This window comes from Lucilia sericata, unplaced genomic scaffold, assembly GCF_015586225.1.
Source record: "Lucilia sericata isolate MDLA Ls3-8-SP2 unplaced genomic scaffold, ASM1558622v1 Contig001830F_arrow, whole genome shotgun sequence".
Lineage (NCBI taxonomy): Eukaryota > Metazoa > Arthropoda > Insecta > Diptera > Calliphoridae > Lucilia > Lucilia sericata.
This window is the reverse complement of record NW_023995726.1, coordinates 56,339-68,362: the sequence shown is the minus strand read 5'-3', so window position 1 is coordinate 68,362 and position 12,024 is coordinate 56,339. Positions and strand designations below refer to the sequence as shown.

The 12,024-nt window shown below is 35.5% G+C and overlaps 3 protein-coding genes across 4 annotated transcripts; 2 read left to right on the top strand and 1 right to left on the bottom strand.

Annotated features, from left to right (window-relative positions):
- Positions 1-205: 205 nt before the first annotated feature.
- On the bottom strand, positions 206-3,322 carry LOC119612785. Its single transcript, XM_037968651.1, has 3 exons — positions 3,074-3,322; positions 1,045-1,945; positions 206-551 (listed from the first exon to the last, which is right to left on the bottom strand). Exons 1-3 carry the CDS (start codon positions 3,164-3,166, stop codon positions 376-378), a joined length of 1,170 nt encoding a protein of 389 aa, XP_037824579.1. The 5' UTR covers positions 3,167-3,322; the 3' UTR covers positions 206-375.
- A 29-nt stretch (positions 3,323-3,351) lies between these two features.
- LOC119612784 (zonadhesin-like) lies at positions 3,352-5,043 on the top strand. 2 transcript variants are annotated; one of them, XM_037968650.1, is made up of 4 exons: positions 3,352-3,468; positions 3,537-3,691; positions 3,827-4,692; positions 4,753-5,043. In XM_037968650.1, the coding sequence occupies exons 1-4, from the start codon at positions 3,427-3,429 to the stop codon at positions 4,932-4,934; spliced, it is 1,245 nt and encodes a 414-aa protein (XP_037824578.1). In that variant the 5' UTR covers positions 3,352-3,426; the 3' UTR covers positions 4,935-5,043. The 2 variants fall into 2 exon arrangements, with proteins under 2 accessions (XP_037824578.1, XP_037824577.1); XM_037968649.1 differs by having other exon boundaries at positions 3,537-4,692.
- Positions 5,044-6,495: 1,452 nt separating this feature from the next.
- Positions 6,496-8,125, top strand: LOC119612781. Its single transcript, XM_037968643.1, has 2 exons — positions 6,496-6,582; positions 6,642-8,125. The coding sequence occupies exons 1-2, from the start codon at positions 6,571-6,573 to the stop codon at positions 7,950-7,952; spliced, it is 1,323 nt and encodes a 440-aa protein (XP_037824571.1). The 5' UTR covers positions 6,496-6,570; the 3' UTR covers positions 7,953-8,125.
- Positions 8,126-12,024: the final 3,899 nt, after the last annotated feature.

The following is a 12,024-nucleotide window of genomic DNA, read 5'->3' as shown; positions in this document are numbered from 1 at the left end:
CTTAGTCTTAACAATAAACAAACAAATAATCTATAAAATTATTAACAAAAAAAAGTGTAAAACAAATAATAATAAAACTGTTATATTATCGACAAAACAATAACAATTAAACAAAGAAGAAGAAAAAAAAAACAAACAAACAAAAACCATGTGAAAAAATAGTTAAACAAAATAAATAAAATACTTCCAAAATAAACACAAATTTAAAAGTTGTTCTTTTTTTTATTATCATATCATTATTTAAATTTCTTAAATTTAAATTTTCACTATAAATTGAAATATATAATATCGTTGACAATTCTACTCGATATTAAAAATATCAATTTTAGAATCTGTGTCTTACATTTTTAGTTAAATGTTTATTAATTTATAAACTTAACACCAATTCCAAAGACAACCATCTGTGGGTTGGCAACCATTTTGTCCAGGATAGTAATTGCAATATTCATTTAAATCCATATATCCACAAGAATTATTTGGACAAATGTATCTATAGCAATAGGGTGAACAAGTCTCTGAATGACGTGCAGCACAGCCGGAACAATCAGCATCTGGGGGGGGTAAAGAAATCAAATTAATAAGGAGGATAATTGCAATTTGAAGTTAAAATAGAAACCTATTCTATGCTTTAGCTAAGGCGATAGTCCATAGACTGATCGATACTCAAGACTTTAAAACTACAGTCAAGACTACTAAAGATCAGTCTAAAGTCAAGACTATAGACTGATCTTTAGTGATCACTATAGACTAGTAGATAGTAAAACTAGGCTAGACTATAGACTAATCTATAGCCAGTACTATAGACTAATCTATAGTCAAGACTATAGACTGATCTATAGTTAAGGCTATAGATTTAAGATACAGTAAAATTATAGTTTATTTAATAGCCAATAATATGGACTGACCTATAGTCCAGACTATTGACTGGTCTGATTCTAAAGTCATCAGAACCAATACGTCTGAAATTATCCGATTTAACTAATGTTCCTCACTTGAATTCAATTCTAATCTTTTAAAAATTAGAAAAAAAAAATTTTTACTTACTTAAATTAATATCGGAATCCCTGCTTTTATACATATTAAATTGAGGATTAGGCGGCATAATCAGAACTGGAGGTTCGTAAAGAATTTCGGGTGCTTTCAAATAAATCACAGGCATTGTGCAAATACGTTTATCACACCTGTGATATTTACGATTAAAACAAACCCATTTTTGGCCATATAATTTACAAATTCTTGGTGTAAAGACTTTACAACAGGAATTATTAGCATCATTATTAGTTGAGGACACGTTCGATTTAATTGGGCTTTCGGTAGTCGAACTCATTATTGATCTAACTGTAGTTAAAGGTTTTTGAGTTGTTGTGGTTGTGTAATAAATCACTTCATTTGTTTGGCTTCTTTCTAGGGTTATAGGTTTTTCATTCTGTTCATTAATAATTTCATTATTAATTTCTATTATTGTTGTTAGATAGCCGGGTTTTTGGCATTTTTTACCACGCCATATTAAACCTTCTGGACATACTGGTTTCAGACAATTGCCTTTATAGTATTCTCCCATAGAACATATGATTTTACGACATTTATTTTTTAACATAATTGAACCCGTTGGACAGCGGGTTTTGATTATTTCAGATGGTATAGGCATTCTGGTTGTTGTCGTAGATTCTGTTGTTGTAGTTGTCGGAAGTGTTGTTGCAGTTGTCGGAAGTGTTGTTGCAGTTGTTGCAGGCGTTTCTGTAGTGTTTTTGCTATCAACCGGGCATGGCTTAATTTTGATTGGATAGCATAAATTGTCCGTGTAAAGTATATAACCTTGTGGACATCTGTAAGAGCTTGCCGTTTGTGTTTGATTGATGTTATTTGGTGGAAATGGTTTATATTCGTTAGGATAGCATAAGCCATCCGTGTGAAAGGTATATCCCTCCGGACATCTTTTAAAAGACTAATTGAAATATCCAAAATAGGTAATTGTTGGAGTTTAGAAATAAAGATAGATAGATAGATAGATAGATAGATAGATAGATAGATAGATAGATAGATAGATAGATAGATAGATAGATAGATAGATAGATAGATAGATAGATATATAGATAGATGGGTAGATAGATAGATAGATAGATAGATAGATAGATAGATAGATAGATAGATAGATAGATAGATAGATAGATAGATAGATAGATAGATAGATAGATAGATAGATAGATAGATAGATAGATAGATAAATAGATAGATGGATAGATAGATAGATAGATAGATAGATAGATAGATAGATAGATAGATAGATAGATAGATAGATAGATAGATAGATAGATAGATAGATAGATAGATAGATAGATAGATAGATAGATAGATAGATAGAGTGATAGAGTGATAGATAGATAGATAGATAGATAGATAGATAGATAGATAGATAGATAGATAGATAGATAGATAGATAGATAGATAGATAGATAGATAGATAGATAGATAGATAGATAGATAGATAGATAGATAGATAGATAGATAGATAGATAGATAGATAGATAGATAGATAGATAGATAGATAGATAGATAGATAGATAGATAGATAGATAGATAGATAGATAGATAGATAGATAGATATATGGATAGATATATGGATAGATAGAGGTATTGATTCGATTGATTTATTTAAAATACTTCAATATTTTAGATTATTTAAAATACTTCAAATATTTAGATTCAATAGATTAAAACAACATATTGAAACATTCAGCTACATCAACAACGTTAAGAAATAATCTGTAGATTAAAATTTTTTTTAAAACATAATTCAAAAAGAAGGAAGCTTTGTCTGTCACACATTTTCATCAAATAATGTTCAATTACGTTGCATTTATTGCGATCAATTTTGCAATATTTTTTAAGTTCCGCTTAATTTTGTTAATAATCAAACAATTACAAAATAAATTTAAATTTTTTTTTTTTTTTTTAAACCGAAAGTGATTTGATTTTAGAAGAAATATCCCTTTACTTCTTTTAAAAAGAAACAAAATACGAAAAATATAATTTCATCCGAATAAAATTCTGCAACAGGAGCATCATTACTAACCAGGTCAACAGTTTGTGTCTGAATTACTTTAAAGTTAACAATAATAATATTTGCCACAAGAACAAGCGTTAGAAAAATTCGCACTTTTTCCATTTCTTCTGTGTTTCCGAAAGCAACTCAAATCACACTGATTATGCGAAAGCTTTTTTTGTAGATTTGTTAGAAGCTATGCTGAAAAAATCATATTTTTACGTTACAACTGATAACAGATCATGACCTCAATGAAAAAAGGTCAATTTTATAAACATTGATAATTTTTTTATGATTTTTATTTCAAATAAAAATATGCAGTTCTATATTAGTATGAATTTTTACTTTTGATGGGAATGTTCATTTAAACGCTTCGCAGAGCAATGATTATACGAAATTATTTGTTAATTGGTTTCGCAATTTTTGTAAGTTCATAACATGATTGGAACATGTTGTTATTATAAAAATAATGTTGTTTCTTTCGAACATTTAGGCATTGGAAATAAATTTGTGTGAAGCAGTTGATGTACCATGTCCAAATGCACCAGTAACACCGTATCCCATAGTTCAGCCTGTACCCATTAATACGACTAATAACCCATGTCCGGTTACTCCTTGTCAATCTTCGGGCTGTGTTATTCAACAAACATGTTGTCCCTGTTCTCAACCATGTCAAACATTAAATAATTGTGGCTATCCTCTGCAGCCTGTACCCACTTATCCTACTAATAACCCATGTCCGGTTACTCCTTGTCAAACTTCGGGCTGTGTGATTCAACAAACATGTTGTCCTTGTTCTCAACCATGTCAAACATTAAATAATTGCGCCTATCCTACCAATTGTTCTAATACACCTGGTTGTGGATCAACTACTCCTTGTGTGGGTTCAACAATTCCATGTGTTGGCCTATCTCCGCCCTGTGTTAATACAACAACTCCCAATTGTCAAACACCGCCAACAACTGTAACAAACCCGCCACCAACAACTTTACCACCACCACCACCAGAAACTACCCGACCTTATGAGCCGCCCATCACTACACATCCTCCCCCGCCGGCACCCATTATCAAATGTCCTCCAGGCACCATTCTTATTGGACAGGAATGTCATTTGTTATATTGTCCTCGTGGCTCACAAATGGAAAATGGTCGCTGTATAATAATTGAATGTCCCGACGGTACTGTTTGGACAGGACATAGATGTTCTGTGCCCGAACCTATTGTTCAGAATCTAACATTTAATTATAACTTTATAACAAAATTTAATCAAACCAAACCGGATATTGTACTTAATAATGTCAATAATATTGTGGTTAATGCCTCCATGACTATACACGATGAATTCAATAACAATAATGAATGCAACCATGATTATGGGGATTGTGAAGAGGAAATTTCAACCGAAACAACAGCAACACAGCCACCACCTTCAAGCACAAAATGTTGCATAGTCAAGACGCCACGCATGTGTGAGCAACGTAACAATCGTTGGCAATGTTATAGTCGTCGTTCTCGTAAATGTGGTGACTTTTGTGTTGCTCCTATTATCTATCTCCAACCTCCTAGTATATACTCCAGACCCCAATATCTGGTAATGCCTCCCATGCAATACGACTGCCAAATGCAGGGAAATTGTGGTCCAATTGGAGGTATAGAAAACACTTTTTTTATTAAATTTTTAAACAATATTTACCATATTCTTCCTTTAGGTGGTTATGATTGTTCCGGTTGTGCCATTAACAATATGTCACGTTGTTCCCCTTACTGTTATCGTTATTCTTGTCCCTCACATAGATGCGATTTTTATGATCAGCAAAAGTATTGCGCTTACAACTTGGGCTCATATGGTTGTCAACAACAAGATGGTTGTTTTGATCATTGGTGTCAATGAGTAGAAAATATCACTTAATCAAGAACTATACATCTTTTATAGGAGATTATCTGGCAAAGTTATCTAAATTTATATTTTATATTAATAATAAAACAAAACTTAATACTTACTTGGATATTTAATATCTCATTCTAGACTGTTATATAGTTTAGACTCTAATCTGTTCTATAGTAACGACTATATACTGTTCTATAATATTCTATAACTGTTCTATAGTCCCTATTATAGATTGTTCTATAGTCTCGATAAACTTTTCTATAATCTCGACTATAGACGGTTCTATAGTCGATACTATGAACTCTTCTATTGTATCGACTATAGACTGTTCTATAGTCCCGACTATAAACAAATTAATGTCGAAGTGCTATACATGAACACCTGCCGTGCTGGCTTAATTTCACGGTGGTTTCTTTCACCCACAGGGTGAGCTTTTGTTACGACTCACCAACGCCCCTTTGATTATCTTACACGCGGGTGGCAATTTTTGTACATTGTTCTGCCGGTCCATGTACAAGCCACTTTGCTCAAGTACTCACTTCCGTTTACAGCCACGCAGATGGGATGGCCTCTGTTGAGTCGGTAACAGCACCTAGAGACGTATTCGGTAGTCCGAAACACTAATCCATCAATGTCCTCGTCTTATTTGATGGATTCGTGTTTCGGACATCCCATCTGTGTGGTTAGTTACTCACAGAGAACACACTGTGGTAAATCAGATATGAACAGAGTTTAGCCTGAACATACCTGGACAAGGAAGGAAAATTTAATGGTATCACTTGTATAAACTCACTTCCGTTTACAGCCACGCAGATGGGATGGCCTTTGTTGAGTCGGTAACAGCACCTAGAGACGTATTCGGTAGTCCGAAACACTAATCCATCAATGTCCTCGTCTTATTTGATGGATTCGTGTTTCGGACATCCCATCTGCGTGGTTAGTTACTCACAGAGAACACACTGTGGTAAATCAGATATGAACAGAGTTTAGCCTGAACATACCTGGACAAGGGAGGAAAATTTAATGGTATCACTTGTATAAGATACCTTTCATCCATCACCATTCAACCCAGCACACTTCCCATTATTCCAACACACTCATTCTTGGTATGAATACCTAACACCAACTCATTTCCTACGCTTTGTTCTATAGTCACTCCTCTGTGGGGTATCTGTTGACTTCGGCAACAGCACCGAACTTATCCTGAAATATTACATCAGTCCTTTAACAGACATTCTCTACCCGCGAATTTGAGTTTAAACAACAGCCACTACTTGGATTCCGAAGGAACCTCAACCAACTAACCAGCCAGGACAAAGTTCTGCGGACAACTGGCCACCCACTGACACACTAATTTTAAAATCATGCATGTTTCATCTAAATATGAACCAGTTCATTATCAGTGCATGCATTTACTACTTTTTTGCACGTCTTTTTTTGCTGGGTAGTTATAATCGATGACTGAATTCATTATCATTAAAACACCCTTTATCATTAAAATACCCAAATTGATTAAATATCAAATGGAAACAAAAATATAAACATTTTTTCATATTCAGTACTGTTTTCATTTCAAATGAATGCAGTTGTATCCAAATTTTATTAAAAAAAGTAAAAGTTTTATTAAATTTCGCAAATAATGAAGTCCAAAGTAAGCAAATAAATGACCAATTAATTTTTTAATATTAAATAAAAATTCCTTATTTTAAGGTATTTCTTTTGGCATTACTTGGCAATTTGTTATTAACAATACAGGCAACGAATATCAACGAAAAGTACGAAAACATCACTATACTAGAAGGCACAAATTCAAGTTATACCAGCAAAGAGGTGGTAGAGGGTAGGGCCATAGTGATACACACTCAACTGCAACATTATGATGAACCCACTTTGAAAGAATATGAAGAGTGTCATAGAAATCTAGAGCAGTGCAAAAATGTCTGCGAAGGTGTTGAAGATCCTATTGCATGTGCTAAACAGTGTCCGGTTTGTCCTTTTCTGGTGAAAGAGCAAATTGTAGTGCAGGGTATTAATGATACTGAAGTGTATTCGGCAGCAAAAGCAGCACCGCTTAATACCACAAATATAATACGTTTGTCTAATCAAATTCAGAATATTATCGAAAGTCATCAGGGTAATATAACGGTGCGCAATGATAACTTAGTGCATGTTCATCAGAATACTTCGAGAGTGGGTGGTAAATTTGGTTTGGGCTATAATAATACTGACCCTTGTTGTATATTGGTGAATATGGCGAAAAGTTGTGATTTAAAGAAATTTTCATCGGCGAAACGTTGTCATCACAAACGGCATCGGGTGTGTGGCAAACAATGTAAAGCGCGTCTAATAATGGCCAAACGTGTGACTCAATGCGATAGCAATCCCTTAATGTTCGATTCAAATGAGGATTATATTGAAGAAAATTGTCGGGAAACAATTAAATATGTACCTTATCATCCACATAGACGACATAATACTAGAACTACCAACAGATGCAGATCTATACCTTCTTGGCCTTATGTGGCCTGCAGTCAAAGTGTTCAAAATTATGAAAATTTAATATGTAGACGTTGTCAAAGTTTAACCTACTATCACATCTTGCAGAGAGGCTTGCCAGCTGAATGCAGTAGATGTTTTATGTCATTCACTAGTCCTACTATGGAAATGTTTCCCTCTTCGTATTCATGGTATCCACTTGGAGGTTCTTCTTTTTCCGATAATACTTATGGTTTAGAAGATAATTTTGATTTATCAGATAGTTGGCAACAGGAGAAAACTAAGTGCCGTTTGCCTAATGGAGAAATAAGTGAAAACTGTCAAAATGCTCAGCACATTGGTGATTTGGAATTATCTTCGCCTTCTAATACTTTAAATCCTTTGCAAGATTTGCCAGAAGCTCAAGACGAATATATAGAGTATAATAATGAGGATTATAAAGATGATTTGGATTTTGAGGATAACATTCGCCGTCGTCGTCAAACTTTTAAGAGATCAAAGTACAGTCGTATATACGGGAAATAAATACCTTAACGATAGCTAACTATAAATTAAACTGGTCTAGATTATAGACTAAACTAGACTATAGACTTGGATATAGACTAGAGTATATATACTACAATATATACTAGACTATAGACTACACTATGAAATAAACAAGAAAAATCATCAAAATTATGCAGAAATAAAGCAATAAAACGAATAAATAATATAAAAAATATATTTATTGAATAATTTAATCAATTAGAGAGATTTAAGACAAAAAAAAAACATAGAAAAAGTTTATTTGTAAAGATTTTCTCAAGAAATAAATAATTTATCCTTTTTGCAGTGCATAACAATACATACAAACAAAAGAAACCACAGTTTAAACGATGAACATACAATAAATAGAAAATATGTTAACAACATTTTAAAATAAGTGACAAAATATTCAAACAATAATCAGTTTTAATAAGAATTCGTTGCAGTGTTTAGAGCAATATAATCCTTTTTTTTTGTACACACACAGAGTTACTTAGTTTGGCAAAAATATAATATTGTATTTAAACACTGCTATCTTAGTTGTTGTTTTTATTATTTATTATACATATAAACTTAATATACACTTTGTTCAAGAGTGTGTGTCATTTTTGTATTATGTATATTTACTAAATAATTTTTAGTAAAAATATGAACATACCTTTTATATCTTCTATGTTAATGTTTCTAAAACTAGGTCTTTTCATTCCGTTCCTTCTCAAGCAAACGTAAACGATGTATCAGTTTCCATTAGCATTTCTTCCAAACGTAAACCAATACGTTTGCGTTTAACATCTAACTGCACTATGGATACTGTAACACGATCCCCAATATTTAATTTAATTTTACCCATATTACTAATATGTATTAGACCATCACATTCTACTCCGATATCAACGAAAGCTCCAAAATGTGTGATATTTGTAATAGCTCCTGTTAGAACATCACATTGTGATAGTTCAGTGATTTTGGTTAAACCCTGTTTAAATAGTGGCCTTTTATCGAAATCACTGCGATAATCTTTGAAGAGTTCACGCTGTAGGGCTAGAAAAACGACATCTAACTGCAAATAAGATGTGACAAAGAAGACTATTAAAGTGTCTTTGAAGAAATGTATTGGTAGTAAATTTTTGGTTCAGGGGCTTGTAAATTGGTAAGTCTAAAATTGCAAACTTACTCGTTCCTTGGGAGTTTTAAATTCTTTAGCCAATTCATCCATATTGGAAAGGTTTTTATAGTTGCTTATCTTTTGTATAAAGTCATCGGAGCCGATATTCTTTAAGTCCAAGTTGCATTTAGAAATTATTCTGATTGAAATGAAATTAACCATAAAAAAAAGAAGTAAGTAGTAAGTAAGTAAGTAAGTAGTAAGTAAGTAGTAAGTAAGTAAGTAAGTAGTAAGTAAGTAAGTAAGTAAGTAAGTAGTAAGTAGTCAGTAAGTAAGTAAGTAAGTATTAAGTAGTAAGTAAGTAGTAAGTCCGTCCGTACGTCCGTCCGTCGTCCGTCGTCAGTCCGTCGTCCGTCCGTCCGTCCGTCCGTCCGTCCGTCCGTCCGTCCGTCCGTCAGTCCGTCCGTCCGTCCGTCGTCCGTCGTCCTCGTCCGTCCGTCCGTCCGTCCGTCCGTCCGTCCGTCCGTCCGTCCGTCCGTCCGTCCGTCCGTCCGTCCGTCCGTCCGTCCGTCCGTCCGTCCTCCGTCCGTCGTCCGTCCGTCCGTCGTCCGTCCGTCCGTCGTCCGTCCGTCCGTCCTCCGTCCGTCCGTCCGTCGTCGTCCGTCCGTCCGTCCGTCCGTCCGTCCGTCTCCGTCCGTCCGTCCGTCCGTCCGTCCGTCCGTCCTCCGTCCCGTCCGTCCGTCCGTCCGTCCGTCCGTCCGTCCGTCCGTCCGTCCGTCCGTCCGTCCTCCGTCCGTCCGTCCGTCCGTCCGTCCGTCCGTCCGTCCGTCCGTCCGTCCGTCCGTCCGTCGTCCGTCCGTCCGTCCGTCCGTCCGTCCGTCCTCTCCGTCCGTCCGTCCGTCCGTCCGTCCGTCCGTCCGTCCGTCCGTCCGTCCGTCCGTCCGTCCGTCCGTCCGTCCGTCCGTCGTCCGTCGTCCGTCCGTCCGTCCGTCCGTCCGTCCGTCGTCCGTCCGTCCGTCCGTCCGTCCGTCCGTCCGTCCGTCCGTCCGTCGTCCTCCGTCGTCCGTCCTCCGTCCGTCCGTCCGTCCGTCCGTCCGTCTGTCCGTCCGTCCGTCCGTCCGTCCGTCCGTCCGTCCGTCCGTCCGTCCGTCCGTCCGTCCGTCGTCCGTCTGTCCGTCCGTCCGTCCGTCCGTCCGTCCGTCCGTCCGTCCGTCCTCCGTCCGTCCGTCCGTGTTCCCTTGTTCCTCTGTCCCCTTTGTTTCCTTCCCTCCCTTTCTCCCTTTGTTCTTCTTTTCCTCTCGTGTTCCTTCCTTTTGTCTCTCCCCTTTGTTGCCCGCCCCTTTTCTTTCCTTCTCCCTCCCCTTTCATTAAAGACAGAAGTCTTAAATCGTTTATTATTCAAGAGTTATAAGAAAATTTGGTTCTTATGCTTTTGTACATATAAATAAACAGAAACTCGGAAACTAGATCCTGTTTCTAAGAAGCTAATTCTACTGGTTATAGTGAGGAATCAAAAGCATATAGGTTTTGAAAGCCAGAAAATGATGAATTACCATAAGCAGAGATGTCACTTTTATTGATGGTGAATTTGAAAATAAAAAGTCTGCTACAGATACAAGATTAATTATAAAAGAAATAAACGTTGATGATAAGTCTCCGGAATTAATATCGTTTGATTTAACCCACAAGGAAAACAAAATGTAAATTCAGAATTAGTTCAAAACAACTCCAGAAGACAACGATACTGAAGTAACTGATAGTGTTATTGATATTAGTAGTGACGATGTTATTACTTCTGAAAGCGGTGATTTTGCTGGATTTGAAACAGCAGATAATAATTCAAGTTCTGAAGAAGAAAATCAAGTCAACCAAAGAGTATCATCAAGATCTACAAAAGGAATACCACCCAAAAGATACGCAAATATGATATCGACTTCAGAGGAACCTAAAAGTTTTAAAGAAGCTATCGAAAGCGCAAGTAGCAATGAATGGTTTTTGGCTATGCAAGATGAAATTAATTCCATGGTAATGAATAACACATGGGATCTTGTTGAAATGCCGAAAGATAAAACACTAGTTGGCTGTAGATGGGTATATAAAATAAAATCAATGGTTGATGGTAATAAGAAGTACAAAGCTCGATTAGTTGCGAAAGGTTATTCGCAAAAATATGGTCAGGACTACGATGAAATATTTGCTCCCGTCGTCAAGATAACAACACTAAGAACTTTACTATCAGTAGCTTCTTATAAAAATATGTTTGTACACCATATAGATGTGAAAACTGCATTTTTGAACGGTGAAATTGATACCGAAATTTACATCAAGCAACCAGAAGGTTTTGTAGAACCAGGAAAAGAAAAACTGGTTTGTAAATTAAATCGTAGCATATATGGCCTTAAGCAATCAGCAAGATGCTGGAATCAGCGAATAAATGATGTTTTCATTAAATTCGGATTCAGAAGGGGAAAAGCTGATAATTGCTTATATGTTAAAGAATACCAAAACGATTTTATTTATGTTCTTATATATGTTGATGACATCATAATTGCCTGCAAGCATGAAAAAGTAGTTAAAGATTTAATAAAGGACATAGAATCAAATTTTGAAATTACAAATTTGGGTTCTTTAAAGTTATATTTGGGAATTCAAATAACAAGAGACAGAAATGGTATATTTTATATGGACCAAAAAGAATACATCAACAAAATTTTGAAAGAAAACAATATGGAAAATGCAAAAGATTCAAAAATACCTTTGGACCCAGGATATTTCAAGATTGAAGATGATAAAATTTTAGAAAACAATGATCAATATCGAAAAGTAATTGGCTCGTTGTTATATTTAGCAGGAAACACTAGACCAGACATCGCATTAGCAATTTCTATTTTATCAAGAAAAGTTAGCAAACCTAATTCAACAGATTGGAATGAAGTAAAGAGAGTAATGCGTTATTTAAAAGGAACT